The sequence below is a fragment of the Cervus canadensis genome, chromosome 21 (genome assembly GCF_019320065.1).
Source record: "Cervus canadensis isolate Bull #8, Minnesota chromosome 21, ASM1932006v1, whole genome shotgun sequence".
In the NCBI taxonomy this organism is placed as follows: Eukaryota; Metazoa; Chordata; class Mammalia; order Artiodactyla; family Cervidae; genus Cervus; species Cervus canadensis.
The window spans coordinates 52,430,776-52,448,307 of NC_057406.1; the positions used below are offsets into that span (position 1 = coordinate 52,430,776).

Below are 17,532 nucleotides of genomic sequence, written 5' to 3' on the forward strand. Positions count from 1 at the left end.
GCCCCAGTCCCGCCACTGTGTTAACATAAAGTAAAAATTGACTTTGTTTTTGGTGTACACTTCCGTAAGTTTTAACATATGTACAGATTTTGTATAAGAACACCACAGCCAGAACACAGAACAGTTCTGTCCCTCCCATGCACAAAACACTCCTGCATACACAAAAACATCCTTCTCCTGAGCCAGGAAGACCGCAGTATTTCACTCCCAGATTTGAAGGGGTGAGGACACTGTTAGCTAAGAAGCCACAGACTCATAATTATTACCAGCTGCTCAGGAAATTCTCTATGGTTTCTGCCTAAGTTTATTCTCTTTCAGATTTTTCAAAAGTTATCTTTATTTTGTCTACTTTTTTTGTTATTAGCAGCAAGCAGCAACCCACTTGCTTTAGGCTGCCTCCAGTACCTCTTGAGAAGGACACAGAAGTATCTTTGAGGATTACTTTAATATGTTAATTATAAGATTTTTCTAATAGTTATGTTTTTGGTTTTTTAATTAGGATATGATTGTTTTATGATGTTGTGTTAGTTTTTGCTGTAAATTAGGTTATTTCAACCCACTTTATAGACTAAAACTCACATGGGCTTCCCTTGTGGCTCAGCTGGTAAAGAATCTGCCTGCAATGTGGGAGACCTGGGTTTGATCCCTGGGTTGGGAAGATCCCTTGGAAAAGGGAAAGGCTACCCACTCCTGTATTCTGGCTTAGAGAATTCCATGGACTGTATAGTCCATGGGGTTGCAAAGAATCAGACACGACTGAGCAACTTTCACTTTCATTTATCTGTATGTATATATACTATATATATAGTTCATTTTAATCTTTTGGAATTAAAACAAGGGTTGGCAAGCTTTTTCTTAAAAGGCCAGATAGGAGAGATATTTTGGGCTTGTGATCCTAAAATGGTCACTGTTGCAACCACTCAACTCTGCCCATTGTATTATGAAGCAGTCATGGACGAAATGCAAATAAATGGGCATGATTGTGTTCTAAAAAACTTTAGTTACAAAAGCAGATGGTGGATCTGCTTACTCTGTCGATCCCTAAGTTAAAATACCTTAATAATTTATCTTACCAGACAACTGGGCTCTTGGAAAGATTTTAGTCAATATGATGTATCGAACAGAGAAGATCCTGATTAAATACTGGTGGAAGAAATGAACAATTTAAAAAGCCACTTTATTAATTATTTTGGACACTTACACATTCTTTAACCAACAGTGCCACCTACTGACAAACTAAGAGTAAATAATTTTCATGTAAAATGAATGTTATGGGTGTGTGCTCAGTTGCTAAATTAAGTCCAATTCTTTGCAACCCATGGGTTGTAGCCTGCCAGGCTCCTTTGTCCTTGGGATTTCTCAGGTGAGAATACTGGAGTGCATATACACCATGGAATATTACTCAGCCATTAAAAAGAATTCATTTGAATCAGTTCTAATGAGATGGATGAAACTGGAGCCCATTATACAGAGTGAAGTAAGCCAGAAAGTAAAGACCATTACAGCATACTAACGCATATATATGGAATTTAGAAAGGTGGTAATGATAATCCTATATGCAAAACAGAAAAAGAGACACAGATGTACAGAATAGACTTTTGGACTCTGTGGGAGAAGGCGAGGGTGGGATGTTTCAAGAGAACAGCATCGAAACATGTATATTGTCTACGGTGAAACAGATCACCAGCCCAGGTTGGATGCATGAGACAAGTGCTCGGGCCTGGTGCACTGGGAAGACCCAGAGGGATCAGGGGTGGAAGGGAGGTGGGCAGGGGGATCGGGATGGGGATCACTGTAACTCATGGCTGATTCATGTCAATGTTAACAACCCACTAAATATTCGTTAAAGTAATCTGCCTCACTAATAAATAAATGAAAAAAAAAAAAAAGAATACCGGAGTGGTTTGCCATTTCCTTCTTCAGGGGATCTTTCCAATCCAGGGATCAAACCTGTGTCTCCTGCGTCATTAGCAGGTAGGTTCTTTATCACTGAGGCACCAGGGAAGTCCCCCAAAATGAATATTATAGAGAAATTGAAAAAATAAAGATTATTTATTCTTTCAACATATATATATGTATGTATGTATGTGTGTGTGTGTGTGTGTGTGTGTGTGTGTGTGTGTGTATGTATATAAAATCTGTGTACCAAGCACTGTACTTGGCATTAAACTGTATCAAAGATACAAGGCATGGATGTTTAGAATCTAGGAGGAAGGATAGAGATTAAGCAAGCAACCCTCCAGATGTATGATTAAAAATTTTGGTAAGAGTTACAAAGGAAAGAAACATAGTGAATTTCATATAATAGGAGTACATATCTGGGCTTGAGTCATCAAGGATGTCCTCACTAAGAAAGAGATATTTAATCAGAGATGTGAAGGATAACTGGAAAGTAGCCAGTTGAGGGGGGAGTAGAACTTTCCAGGCAAAAAGAGGATGCAGTACGTGTGCAAGCCTTCATGTGGAAAAAGAGCTTGGTATTTTGGAGGAACTGAACCACCAACGTGGCTGGACTGTAAGGAGTGGAAAGAAAAGAGGCTGAAGACGATGCTGGTGAGGCAGACAGGATTTTGCTATAGATGCTGTGTTTTATTGTAAGCACAGCTGGAAGGCACTGACAGCTTTTTTAAAAAACAAAGAAATAGAATACTGATTATATTTTAAAAATCAAACTCTGACTACTAAGTCAAGAATTAGAGTGGGGGAAAGAATGGAAACAGGGAAGTAAGCAACTATTGCTACTGCGGCTGCTGCTAAGTCGCTTCAGTCGTGTCCGACTCTGTGCGACCCCACAGACGGCAGCCCACCAGGCTCCCCCGTCCCTGGGATTCTCCAGGCAAGAACACTGGCGTGGGTTGCCATTTCCTTCTCCAATGCATGAAAGTGAAAAGTGAAAGTGAAGCCGCTCAGTCATGTCTGACTCTTCGCGACCCCATGGACTGCAGCCTACCAGGCTCCTCCGTCCATGGGAGTTTCCAGGCAAGAGTACTGGGTGCCTTTGCCTTCTCCGAGTAAGCAACTATACGTATTATTAAAAACAAAAATAGAAACACCTTCAGGGCTTCTGGCTGCCTTGCTTCTATCAGAACAATTCTCCTGCTGACAACAACTAGAAGAGCTGGTAAAATACATTTTAAAATGTTTTGGGGAGGAGAATGTTTAATTGTAGTAAAAAGTACATAATATGAAATTTACCTTCTTACATGTACATTTTAGCAGTGTTAACTATATTCACATTGTTGTGTAATTTAGACATGACTGAGAGACTTCACTTTCACTTTTCACTTTCATGCATTGGAGAAGGAAATGGCAACCCACTCCGGTGTTCTTGCCTGGAGAATCCCAGGGAAGGCAGAACCTGGTGGGCTGCCGTCTATGGAGTCGCACAAAGTTGGACACAACTGAAGCGACTTAGCAGCGGCAGCAGCAAATTACGTTTAGTCATGACTCTAGAATTTTTTTCACCTTACAAAGCTGAATCTCTATACTCCACAGCACAGTTCCCCATTTCCCCTCCCCTCAACCCCTGGCAACCACCATTCTACTTTTCTACAATTTCGGCTACTTTAGATATCTTATGTAAGTGGAACAGAAGTATTTGTCCTTTGTTATTGGCTAATTTCACTCAGCATAATGTCTTCAAGGCTCATCCAGTATTATGGCATGTGGCAAAATTTCCTTCTTTTTAAAAGTTGAATAGTATTCCATTGTATATGTATACCACAGTTTCTTTATCCATTTGTCTGTGGATAGATATTTGAACCGCGTCTTCTTTTGCCTATTGTGAATAATGTGCCTATTGTGAATAATGTACACTGAACACAGGTGTGCTAATGTCTCTTCAAAATTTTGCTTTCAAGATGGATAAAGAAGTTCTCAAAACTATGGTCTTTCCAGTAGTCATGTATGGATGTGAGAGTTGGATCATAAAAAAGCTGAGTGCCGAAGAATTGTTGTGTTTGAACTGCAGTGTTGGAGAGGACTCTTGGGAGTCCTTTGGACTGCAAGGAGATCAAACCAGTCCATCCTGAAGGAAATCAACCCTGGATATTTACTGGGAGGACTGTTGCTTAAGCTGAAGCTCCAATACTTTGGCCACCTGATTTGAAGAGCTGACTCATCGGAAAAGCCCCTGATGCTGGGAAAGAATGAGATCAGAAAGAGATGGTTGGATGGCATCACCGAGTCAATGGACATGAGTTTGAGCAGGCTCTGGGAGATGGTGAAGGACAGGGAAGCCTGGCGTGCTGCAGTCCACGGGGTCGCAGAGAGTCGGATATAACCGAGTGCGTGAACAACAACAACAAAAGAAAGAAGCTGTGGTGTAGATGCACGATGGAGTATTACTCAGCCGTGAAAAAGAGCCCGTTTGGGTCAGTTCTAGTGAGGTGGATGAAACTCGAGCCTATTAACAGAGTGAAGTAAGTCAGAAAGAAAAATAAATATCACATGTCAATGCACATATATGGAATCTAGAAAGATGGTACCAATGAACCTATCTGCAAAGCAGCAATGGAGATGCAGACATAGAGAACAGCTTGTGCACACAGTGGGGGAGAGAGGGAGGGACAAACTAAAAGAGTGACATTGAAACATATACATTACCCCATGTAAAATAGATGGTGGGGATTTGCCATATGGCAGGGAGCTCAAACCCCATACTCGGTGACAACCTAAATGGGAGGGAAGGGGTGGGAGGTGGGAGGGAGGCTCACGGGGGAGGGGGCATATATATATACATATATACGCATCTATGGTTGATTCATGTGGATGTATGGCAGAAACGAACACAATATTGTAAAGCAATCATCCTCCAACTAAAAAATGTTTTGGTATATACCCAGAAATGGATTATATGGTAATTGTAATGTTAGTTTTTAAGGAGCCTCCATAATGTTTTCCGTAGAGGCTGGACCATCCCTCCAGCTGTGCACACACTTTCCAACTTCTCCACCTTCTCATCAATGCTTGTTATTTTTTGTGTGTTTATTTACATTTTTTAGTAGCTGCCATCCTAATTAGCGTGAAGTGATATCCAATCACGGCTTTGATTTACATTGTCCATTGATTAGGCCTCCCGGGTGGCTCATATGGTAAGGAATCCGCCTACAGTGCAAGAGACTGGGGCTAGATCCCTGAGTTGGGAAGATCCCCTGGAGAAGGGAATGGCTACCCACTTCAGTTTTGTGGCCTGGAGAATTCCATGGGCTGCATAGTCCATGGGGTCACAAAGAGTCAGTCACAACTGAGCGCCTTTCACAGACAGACTCATTGATTACTGATGTTTAGCATATTTTCATATGCTTGTTGACCATTTGCATATCTTTTGGTGAAACGTCTATGCAGGTTTTTTGCTCATTTTTAATTGGGTTACTTTTTTACTGCTTGAATTGTAGCAGCTCTTTGAATATACTGGATATTCACCCCTTATCAGATACATGATTTGCGTTTTCTTCCATCCCATAGGTTGAGTTTTCACTCTTGATTGTTTCCTTTAATGTGCAGAGGGTTTGAAGTTTGGTATAGTCTCATTTATCCATTTTTGCTTTTGTTGCTAAAAATCTTTCTGAAAGCATTGGTGTCCTAGGACAGCAAGGATATGGGGAACTGAGATTCAGCAGAGAGGGTCCAGAGAGGTGAACCTCAAAGCATTTACTGATTTGCATGTGGTAGCTGAGGTTCTAAGAGGCTGAGAGGCAGAAAGCAGAAGCTCTGAGGTTGAAAAGCTGGGCAGAGGTTTGACAGGACTTGGCAAGCACACCTGCAGAGCTGTATCTGAGGATTAAGATGATGCAGAAATAGAACAGCCTCACAAAGACAGAAACCCATCTTGGAATTGCCCTAGTCCTAGACGGGGTTAAAGTAATCTGCCCCCACTCTCATAACCTCCCAGAAGAGGTATTAATAGTAATCCTTTCTGGAGGAAGATAACATCATTCAGGCCCTCAACTTATTTCTATAATTTTTCACACTTAAAGACCAGGATGCACTAAAAAACGATCAGGCTTATCAGGAAATAAAACCAAATAGTAGAAAACCAAGAGGGAAAAGAAACCACTCACACACCAAACAACAGAGTAGAGACATACAGATAAATCCAGATATTGGAATTATCAGAAAAGATGTCCTATATATACTGAGCTGAATAATAGATGCCCAAATATATCTATGTCTTAATCCCCAAACCTGTGATTATGCTGTCTTATCTGTTTAAAGGGACTCTGTGGATGTGATTAAGTTAAGGCTCTTGAGAAAGGGAGATTAACCGGGATTATCTGCATGAAAGTGAAGTGGCTCAGTTATGTCTGACTCTTTGCAACCCCATGGACTGTAGCCCACCAGGCTCCTCTGTCCATGGGATTTTCCAGACAAGAATACTGGAGTGGGTTGCCATTTCTTTCTCCAGGGGATCCTCCCAAACCAGGGATCGAACCCAGGTCTCCTGCATTGCAGGCAGACACTTTAACCTCTGAGCCACCAGGGAAGCCCTTATCTGCATGGGCCCAGTGTAATTATAAGGTTCTTAGAAGAGGACCTTCTTCCCTGGTGAAAGACCTCTTCCCTGGTGGCTTAGATGGTTAAGCGTCTGCCTATAATGCAGGTAGACCCAGGTTCAATCCCTGGGTCAGAAGAATCCCCTGGAGAAAGAAATAGCAACTCGCTCCAGTACTCTTGCCTGGAAAATCCCATGAATGGAGGAGCCGAACAGGCTACAGTCCATGGGGTCGCAAAGAGTCGGACATGACTGAGTGACTTCCCTTAGAAGAGGAAGTCAGGAGAATCGATGCCTGTGGTTGATGTGATGGCAGAAGCTAGAGATTGGAATAATGCATGAAAGCCAAAAAAGGCAGAAAAGTGGATTCTCCCTCAGTGTTTCTAGGAGGACTCAGTCCTGCCAACACCTTGATTTTAGCCCAGTGAGGTTCATCTTGGACTTCTGATCTCCCTAACTGTAAGATAATAAATCTGTGCTGTTTTAAGCCACTGAGTTTGTGGCAATCTATCATAGCAATAGGAAATCAACAGATAACCTAATAGGTGATACAATTATATCAACATACAATTTCCAAGAAGTAAATACTATGGAAGCACAGGGCTGGACTGCTCAGTCCAATCTGGGATTCACAGAATGAGGAATATTCACACATGTAATAATAACCCACATGATCCCATAATCATTGGTTACCCGTGAGTATAGGAATACAAGGATGCTGAATGGCAGATTTTTGGAATAACTAGGAGGCTGAAACAAAACTTCATTTTATCTCTAATTAACAAGTTGGATTTAATGAACATAGTACTCTGTATTCAGTACTTAAAGAACATATTTTTTTCCAGGCTCATGCATTTTCTCATTTCATCACTTATTAGGCTGCAAGTTAGGATACAAATGAAGTCTCATAATATTTGAAAGAATTGATATCCTGCAGACCATCATCTCTGACCACATGCAGTTGAATTAGATTTCAAATTTGAATGATAAATCAAAAATCCCCCTACATTTGGAAACTTAAAAACACATTCAAGGGAATTCCCTGGTGGTCCAGTGGTTAAAACTTCATGCTTCCAATGCAGCGGGATTGAGTTTGATCCCTGCTCTGGGAACAAAGATATAAGATCCCACATGTCAAGCAGTACAAAAAAAAAAACCAAACAAGGTAGTTACATCCTCATCTCCCACAGTGAGGGAAGATGATATCTAATTCCCAAAGTCAAACATTAAAGAAGTAATACTGTTATATTACTTCTGTTATATACTGTTATATATATTTATATAGTTATATATAGAGATATATACATATTTATATACTGTTATATATATTTAGTTGGAGAAGGCAATGGCACCCCACTCCAGTACTCTTGCCTGGAAAATCCCATGGACGGAGCCTGGTAGGCTGTAGTCCATGGGGTCTCGAAGAGTCCGACATGACTGAGCGACTTCACTTTCACTTTTCACTTTCATGCATTGGAGAAGGAAATGGCAACCCACTCCAGTGTTTTTGCCTGGAGAATCCCAGGGGCGGGGGAGCCTGGTGGGCTGCCGTCCATGGGGTCGCACAGAGTCGGACACGACTGAAGTGACTTAGCAGCAGCAGCAGCAGCATATATATTTAGTAATACTAAATAATGCTATTTAGAAAAATGGAACTAAATACTAAAATAATCAGCTAAAAAGATAAAATGATTGCCTTTGGGGACAGGAAAATGGGAGAGCAGTCAGTGAGACTTTGCTATTTTTCACAACAAACTTTGTATAACTGCATTATTCTAGACCAGGGGTTGGCAAATCTTTTCTGTAAAGGGCTAGGCAGTTAACATTCTAAGCTTTGCAGGCCATATGGTAGACTTGTTGCAACTACTTAACGATGGCTTAACAAAAGCAGCTAGAGACCATTCATAAACAAATGGATATAGTTGTATTCCAATAAAGCTTTATTACAGACACAGAAATTTGAATTTCATGTCATTTCAGATGTCATAAAATATTTTTTATTTTGAGTTTTTCAACTATTTAACAATCACAGTTTTGGAGCTGTATATAAATAGATGGATTTAGACTGAGCTGTTGTTTGCTGATAACTGCTCTAAATGATGTCTTTATAACTATTAAAATAAACAAATAAAACCCAACACACCTCTTGCAAAGAAAGCTAAGACTAGCAGGAGACTTTATTTTTATCTTGATGTAGTGTACATTTTAAAACACTATAGCAAACAGCTTTCTTTTCACAGTCAAAACTTGTATATATGCACTTCCTTCAGAAAATCGGGAGCGAGACACAGATGTCTGTTATCACCACTTCTATTCAGCAGTGTACAAGGCTCTAGAGAATGCAGTAAGACAATGAGAAAAAAATATAAGGATTAAAAAGGAAAACCAAAAATATCCTTACGCACAGACAAAATAACTGTTTAGGAAAAGATGCAAAAAAATCTGCAATTTGTTACAGTTAAATGGAGAATTTGACTGAATATAAGTTCCATATATAAAAATCCATTACTTTGATATACCTGCAAGAAACTGTTAGAAAACATTAAAAATTATACGGTTTATAATCACAACCACTGAAAGCAAATTTACTTTAAGAATAAGTCTACGTGACATGGACTTCTCTGGTGGTTCAGTGGATAAGAGTTGGCCTGCCCATGGAGGGGACACGGGTTCGATACCTGGCCTGGGAAGATTCCACATGCTGCAGAGCAACTAAGCCTGTGTGCTGAGACCATGTGCTGCAACTACTGAAGCCCTCAGTCCCTGGAGCCTGTGTTCCTTAACCAGAGAAGCCACGGCAATGAGAAGCCCAAGCATCCCAACGAAGAGTAGCCCCCACTCACTGCAACTCGAGAAAGCCTGTGTGCGCAACAAAGACACAGCACAGCCCAAAATAAATCCATTAATAAAAGAAGAAGTCTATGTGCCTCAACTAGGACCCGGCACAGCCAAATAAATAAAAATATTAAAAAAAGAATAAGTCTGACAAAAGATGTGCAAGGAGTTTATGAAAACTCTTAAGTTTAGAAAGAAAATTATACACTTGCTGAAAGACTTTAAGGAAAACCCAAATGAACGATAGTGTTAGGAAGACTCAATACCAATAGAAGAGAGATCTATTCCCGCCAAATTGATTTAGTGCCCTCTCAATTAGAATTCCAACAAGGTTTCCCTGGAAATCCACAAACTGACTAAAATGTATTCAGAAAATCAAAGGGTCAAAAATAAAAATGCCCCTGAGGAGAAAACAGGTATGGGGCTTGTCTAACTAGACAGCAACACTTCAAATTTTATTGTAATTAAGACTGGAGTTTTTGGCATAGAGATGCATGTCTGACTCTTTGTGACCCAGAGGACTGTAGCCCTTCAGGCTTCTCTGTCCATGGAATTCTCCAGGCAAGAATATTGGAGTGGGGTGCCATTTCCTTATGCAGGGGGATCATCCCATCCCAACCCCGGGATGGAACCTGGGTCTCTTGCTTTGCAGGCAGATTCTTTACCATCTAAGCCATTATGGAAATATATGAACTAACATTGTTGTTCAGTCACTGAGTTGTGTCCAACTCTTTACTACCCAATGGACTGCAGCACTCCAGGCTTCCCTGTCCTCCATGATCTCCTGGAGTTTGCTCAAACTCATGTCCATTGAGTCAATGATGCCACCAACCATCTTGTCCTCTGTCACCCTCTTCTTTTATCTTCAATCTTTCCCAGCATCAGGGTCTTTTCCAGTGAGTTGGCTCTTCGAATCAGGTGGCCAAAGTATTGGAGCTTCAGCTTCAGCATTAGTTCTTCCAATGAATAGTCATGATTGATTTCCTTTAGAATTGACTGGTTTGATTTCCTTGCAATCCAAGTGATTCTCAAGAATCTTCTCCAGCTCCACAATTTGCAGGCATCAATTCTTCAGTGCTCAGCCTTTTTTATGGTCCAATTCTCACATCCATACATGACTAATGGAAAAATCATAGCTTTTTCTATGTGGACCTTTGTTGGCAAAGTGATGTCTCTGCTTTTTAGCACACTTTCTGGGTTTGTCATAGCTTCCCTTGCAAGAAGCAAGAGTATTAACATATTAGGAATCTTTTTGACAGATACACATAGGACTCTGACAAATTACTAACAGAAATGTCTTTAGTGAGTTATTACCATAGATTTTCTATTGTAAGAAACATATTTTAAACATATATTAAGAAACTAGTTCATCAAGACTTTAGCACTACTATCTATACTATGTTTCTGTATGAAATAAACCTGTAGTTAAGTTTAAGTTGTGGGTAGCAGAGTTAAGTGAAAGGATTGCTAGGTGCCTGTGGGTAGGCACATTCTGAGGGCAATTGTTTCAAAGTTCTTTGAAGCTGTCAAAATAGCATGATACTGTCCATATAAAATATTGCCCCTTCTAGTTCCAAGCTTATCTTTCAGAAAGTACTGTTAAGAGTGATGAAAAGTAGAAAGAAGGATATTTAATTTTTCAAAATGATTATTTGCCTTCAATAGCCTATGCCTAAGAAATACAGAAAAATCTGTTGTAATAAATAACTTTCAGATAGCACATTTCAGTTAATAGTTAATGTGCTTTAGATTTAGTCTCTGACTTGTAATTCTCTAATAAAATTTGAAGTTCTAGGCATGGAATTTGATTTAAAGATATGCAAGCTCAAGACAGGCAATCCCTGTAATTTCTTTTAAAATTAGGTTATAATGATTCAAAACAGCAAGCATTTCTATAACATGTAGTTGTCATTGCTCTATACTTCTTACATGTATGAACTAAATCCTCATAACAATCCTATGAGGATTTTCCTACTATTAGTCCCACTTTATAAATGAGGACATTGAGGCAGAGGTTAAATTACTTGGCCCCAAACCCCATGGCTAGTAGGTGGCAGAGCTATGATTCAGACCTACACAGTTTGACTGTAGAAACTGTGCTTTTAATTATTAAATGAAACTGCCTCTCGCACTGATTTAATAGATTAGTGAATATGCAGATTCAAATTGCTCTGACCTTTAATTTCAATGTATCATAATGAGCTACTAGTGGATTAATTACAGTGATTAGCACAAACATGAAGAATATAGCACAGTCAAATTCATGATCACACAGAAGTAAAAGGAAAAAGTTTGCTAACCATTCAGCACTGATATTTCCTGTTATTTTCAAAATTTTTCTCTTTTCCCTTTCTAAAATGCCTGCTTTAAAAAAAAAAAATGCCCACTAAGACTGCAAGTACCACAGGGATGGGATCCACCTTTCTGGTCTGTTTTTTCCATAACAATCTCTACATCTAGCATGGTGCCTGGTACCTAGTGGGTCCTCAAATATTTGACCAACTGCAGATTCAGGGGCCTCAAGGAATGTTCCTCAAGAGGCTGTTTACTTGCTTTGCTATTTTTGGTCCTTTTTAAGATTACAGAAGACCTTCACAAATTCTTATTGCTAAAGATTAAAAAACATGTAGGTAGACACAATAAAACTTGAAAATTCACTTTCTAAGCACCAATACCGGAGAAGGCAATGGCACCCCACTCCAGTACTCTTGCCTGGAAAATCCCATGGATGGAGGAGCCTGGTGGGCTGCAGTCCATGGGGTCATGAAGAGTCAGACATGACTGAGCAACTTCACTTTCACTTTTCACTTTCATGCATTGGAGAAGAAAATGGCAACCCACTCCAGTGTTCTTGCCTGGAATCCCAGGGACAGCGGAGCCTGGTGGACTGCCGTCTATGGGGTCACACAGAGTCGGACACGACTGAAGTGACTTAGCAGCAGCAGCAGCAGCAGCAGCAAGCACCAATACATACTCTTTTCCAGTTGACCACTGTCCTGTGTAGTAATTTGTCTTTATATGCATTTAATGCACATATGCCAGTACAGGTTTACATGAAAACACAAATGTAATCACAAACACACATTTTCCTGCAACTACCTCCTGTTACTTTCTCATGTCTCTATAAATATACTCCATGTCTTTAAACAGTTATCTAGTATTTCACAGCACAGACATATTCAACTTTGTGTAATTACTCCCCATGGATGGACATGCACAGGGTTTTTTACTAGTATCTACTGAAAACCATGCAGCAATGAACACTGTTGTGCAAATACATGTAGACATGTAGCATTACTGAGTAACACAGGTCCCCGATCACTGAAAAGCCTGTTAGCAGGTAGGCACAGATAGCTCCTTGGACAGCAAGGAGATCAAACCAGTCAATCTTAAGGAAAATCAATACTGAATACTGGTTGGAAGGATTGATGCTGAAGCTGAAACTCTCGTATTTTGGTCTTCTGATGCCAAGAGCTGACTCACTGGATCAGTCCCTGAAGCAGGGAAAGACCAAAGGCAGAAGAAGAGGGCTCAGAGAATGAGATGGCTGGATGGCCTCACTGATGCAACGGACATGATGAACATGGGCGAACTTCAGCAGATGGTGAGGGCCAGAGAGGTCTGGAGGGCTGCAGTCCATGGGGTCTCAAAGAGTTGGACATGACTGCGCAACTGAACACAACAGATAGCCACTTCAACTGGGCTTCTTCCCCTCTAGCTTTGTAAGAAGAGGTATGAATGCAGCCGGGGCCTCCCAGGCGGCTCAGTGGTGGAAGGATCCACCTGCCAATGCAGGAGATGCCGGTTCAGTCCCTGGGTCAGGAAGATCCCCTGGTGGGCTATGGTCCATAGGGTCGAAGAGAGTCGGACATGACTGAGCACGAAGCACGAAAGGTGAAGAGAGCTGATGAGTGCAAGATAAGCAGAGTAGTAAAATTCCTCGCTTAAATGTGTTCCTAAAGTAACTCCTCTTGCACACCGTTTTTGGTTTTTCCCTTCAAGAACAACCCGCATAGGGAGTGCAGGACAAGAGCGGCAGGAGCTCGAACGTTGGCGACCGGGAAGTCGCTGGCTAAACGAGCTTCTGGTATCAAGTGCCTGGGACGGCGATGTCCTAGTGACCATGCCTTCCTATTAAGCTCTCACCCCATCAATTTTGCCCTCTTTAGGCTAGAATGAGGAAGCAATTCTTCTAGCACCAAAAAGTTCCTGGAGACTGCAGGGCTAAACTGAAGGTATAGAGATGTGGCGTGAGAAACGAACTGGATGGTTGCGACGCCCAAGTAGGAAGCCGGGGACCTCTAAAGGACCGCCGCCACGGCTCTGGCAGCCTCCGCCGGCCCCCGCGGAGGACTCGGTTTCCCAGCGGCCCCCGCGGCCCGCAGGGGCGTCTAGCCCAGCCGGCCCTCGCGAGCGGGGGCGGGGCCGAAGCCGGAAGTCACGTGCTGCTACAGCCGCCGGGGTGAGGCCGCCGTCTCAGCCAAGGCTGGTTTGGGCTGTGACTGTGGGAGGCGCCGGGGTGATGGCGGTGGAGACTCTGTCCCCGGACTGGGAGTTCGACCGCGTAGACGACGGCTCACAGAGTAAGGGAGCGGCAGGGCGCGGGCTGCGGGTGGACGCTCATCGGCTCGCCGCCGTCCAGGCAGCGCTCCTGCGGGAGGGCTTTGCGATGCGGTGGGCGCGCAGCTTTCTGCGCCTTGGGGTGTGAGAGGGACGCGCTCGCGAGCCTAACTTTCGGGGTCGGGAGCCCCAGGGGTGGTGGGTGAGGCAGGCCGGGCCAGGGCTTGGCGTATGGGGCTGTGACTGTCCTGCGGAGCGCGCCGTGGCCCGGGGGGCGCGGCGTGTCCACTTGGTGCAACCGGGGCCCCGGCGGGGCGCCCCCGGGGAGGTCCGCATCTTGGGGAGCGGGGGCGGCCTGGTCCCTGGTCTCCTGGCACCAGATCCTTCGAGCGTGCAGTTTTAGGTGAGGTTGAGGTCCAGGTTCCTGTTTCGGTTTCCTGTTTTTCTTCTTTTTCCTCCCAAACCAACTTTGGGAAGTTTTGAGTGTTTTTGCCTTCATATTCTTAGAACTGTAGAAGGTAGCGAAAAAGAACTCACGCGTGAAAAATAAACACGTGAATGTCAATTTATTACCTTCCATGTCTTTTATTTATGTTTAGTGGTATTTTTCAAAAGTGATGCCCTGTGGTTTCCAGCGCACCTAGAAAGGTTTTGGAAATTAACAGCATATCTCCTGCAGATTTTACTTCATAAAATTGGATTGTCTCATTTTAATTTAGAAGTCCAACCCCCAAAACCTAAAAAATTCAGTTCCACGTAGCAAAATTTAGAGGTCAAGCTATTTCATTGAAACTGCTTAAGATGAATACAAATTGGAAATCTGTGTCTTATCTTTGGTAACATGAATCTGTATAGGTGATTTAAATAAGAGATATTAGGCCTTAACTGCTTTGTGAATTTATGTAGTTTTCTCAAAAGGTGTAGTTTTTAAAAATTACGTGTAAATTTTGCTTAATTTTTACAGAGACAGACACATTAGATGTAACTAGGTTTTATTAGCCTGTCAAAAGGGTGAGTTTAATTCAGGAGAGTTAGCAGTTTCTCACAAAACTTTCCGTAAGTTACTAGCTCTTACACAGCATGAAGAAACAATCCTGGTGGTAGTGACAGGATCTTTCAACTTGTTTGTGAAGAGGAGTCTGTCTTCCTTAAAGTGAACTGCACCTTGTCATGTATGAAGTTTTATGGATAGAGATTCCTTACTCTATCTGTGAAATATTTGATAAAAAAAAGGAATTCAGTTTCTTGGAAGTGATAAGCATGTTAATAGGTTTTTGGAATTTAATTCTTGAAGAATCACTGTAGAGTTCTTATTTCAGATCTTATTTTAACTTTTACCAACTTAAAAACTTACCAGCAAGGAACTTTAATGTTATTACAGGTTTTCTCTTGCCTGCTACTTTAATTTCCAAACAGCCTAAATGAATAGTTCATTGGCATGTTTTTGTGGCGTTGTCATTAAGAAGTCATTTGCTGGTTAAATGCAGCTTTGGTTATTTCCCTTGTAACTGAAAATTAGACAGATACTTGGGATTTTGAGAGTCTTAACACAGTTTTTAAAATTTAAGCTGTAAGGAAGGGAAGAGCTCTCTTCTCTGGGCCTGGTTTTCATCAATTTTTGGAATATGAATCATTTATATTTTTCAGAATTGCCTAGATTAACGCTATAATGAAGCAGGAACCTTAATTACAAGGATCCACCTGATTCCAGGCATTAAGTTAATTAAATGAATCCACCTGATTCCGAACATTAGTTGCAAAATAGTGGGGAATGTGAAGCAAGGTCTTCAGTGAATTAGAACATACTTATAGTTGCTTTGCATTGCCAATTTGAGGAGAGGGAAGTTTTACTTTTAAGAAGTCAGCGATTGAATAAAGTAATTCACATCAGTAAGAGAGTCCGAGTTGGAGTTGCATTTGCTCCCTTTGGAGTAAGTAATGAGATAATGTCTGGTGCTGAGTCATTTCAGTCATGTCTGACTCTTTGTGACCCCATGTACTGTAGCCCACCAGGCTCCTGTGTCCGTGGGCTTCTCCAGGCAAGAATACTGGAGTGGGTTGCTATGCCCTCCTCCAGGGGATCTTTCAAACCCAACATCTCTTTCATCTCCTGCATTGACAAGCAGTTTCTTTACCACTAATTTTGATGAGTAGGGAAACTTTTTTGTCCAGTTTATCCCAGTGACCTCTAGAGTCCTGTCTTAATGTGTAAAGTCTGTAAAATCAACACAATGTTCTGTACTCAGTGTCCTTTACTGGCTTTTCCAATTCTGTTATGATAATTAGAACAGTATATCTTGGGACATTATAAATATAAAATTAGCAATATAAACTTGGGGCATTACAGAAATAATATGATGAAGCAGATCTAAAATCATTTCAAAAACAATATTTAGGTGTATTTTTAGGTGTAGCTTACTGTGTAATTAAGCATTACAGTAAAAAATTTTGCTTCTATGACAGCTCAGATTTTTGCACCTAAATCAGGTTTTTTGCACAAAATAGTTGTTTACAATTAAAATATAGAATTAGGACATTGAATTGTCTAAGGCATTTTCAGATTGTTTAGATTATGGGGTAAATGGAATAGTGACTTTTTCATAGTACTTTTAAAGTTATGGTTTTAAGATGATTTCTTAAAGTACCATCTACTGTATGTACAATTATTGTTCTACTTGGAGAAGATAAAAAGTTCAATTACTATTTAACTTTAGAACTTTATTTTCAAGAAGTCCAGACATTCCAAGGTGATACATTAACAATGCTTAGTATCTACTTTTCTGTGACTTTTGAGATTATTTGAAGTAAATGTCTTGTAATTCATTACTTCTCACAAACTTTTCAAATTTATATTTAGAAATTCATGCTGAAGTCCAGCTTAAGAATTATGGGAAATTTCTTGAGGAGTATACCTCTCAATTGAGAAGAATTGAGGATGCACTGGATGACTCAATTGGAGATGTTTGGGATTTCAATCTTGATCCTATAGCATTAAAGGTTGGAATTTGTTTATTTTTAATTTATGTATACATTTTCAGAATATATATGCCTTGAAAACAGTGTTCAAAAATGCGGTGTATATATTTTTTGGGATCTAGAAAGCTAAAAAAAACTTGGAGAAACATAGTTAATTTCCTTTTCTCTGAGCCATGCATGTGTTTTTTTTTAAAGAATGACCAACTCGAGTCTTTGAGCTGACTTGTCTTTCATTATCAAGAAAATGAAGAGGGTTGGAATAGCATATTCAGGCTTTGTTTTCTTATTGAGACTATTTTACATACAGAAAAGTGCGTAGATTTAATATACCGTTCAGTGAATTTAACCAAACACCTATCCCCTTGTAACTCATACCCCAGTCAAGATAAAGAATATTTCCATGATTTTTCAAAAGGTCCTTTATGCTATTTAGGGGCTCTTAATATGGGAGTTTTTTTTTTTTTAAATTATATAAAATAAACTGCTCTGTTCTATTTTGAGGTTGTTCTATTTTGTTTTGTCTTTGAAACTGTAGCCTTTTACTACTTAAATAATAACATTTTTGAGCATTTATTATGTGCTAGACATATATGTCCTAAGGCACCAGTGTTGACTTTTTTAGTAGCAGCTTTCCTGAGATGTAATTTATGTATCATACAATTTTTTTG

General features: G+C 40.7%; 1 protein-coding gene across 1 annotated transcript in view; it reads left to right on the plus strand.

Moving 5' to 3' along the window:
- Positions 1 to 13,775: 13,775 nt before the first annotated feature.
- WASHC4 (WASH complex subunit 4) overlaps positions 13,776 to 17,532 on the plus strand; it is a 53,176-nt gene continuing 49,419 nt past the window's right edge. The window contains exons 1-2 of the mRNA XM_043440964.1: positions 13,776 to 13,911; positions 16,746 to 16,885. Of these exons, the coding sequence (XP_043296899.1) occupies positions 13,851 to 13,911; positions 16,746 to 16,885 (201 nt within the window). The 5' untranslated portion in view covers positions 13,776 to 13,850. The remainder of the gene's footprint in view (positions 13,912 to 16,745; positions 16,886 to 17,532) is intronic.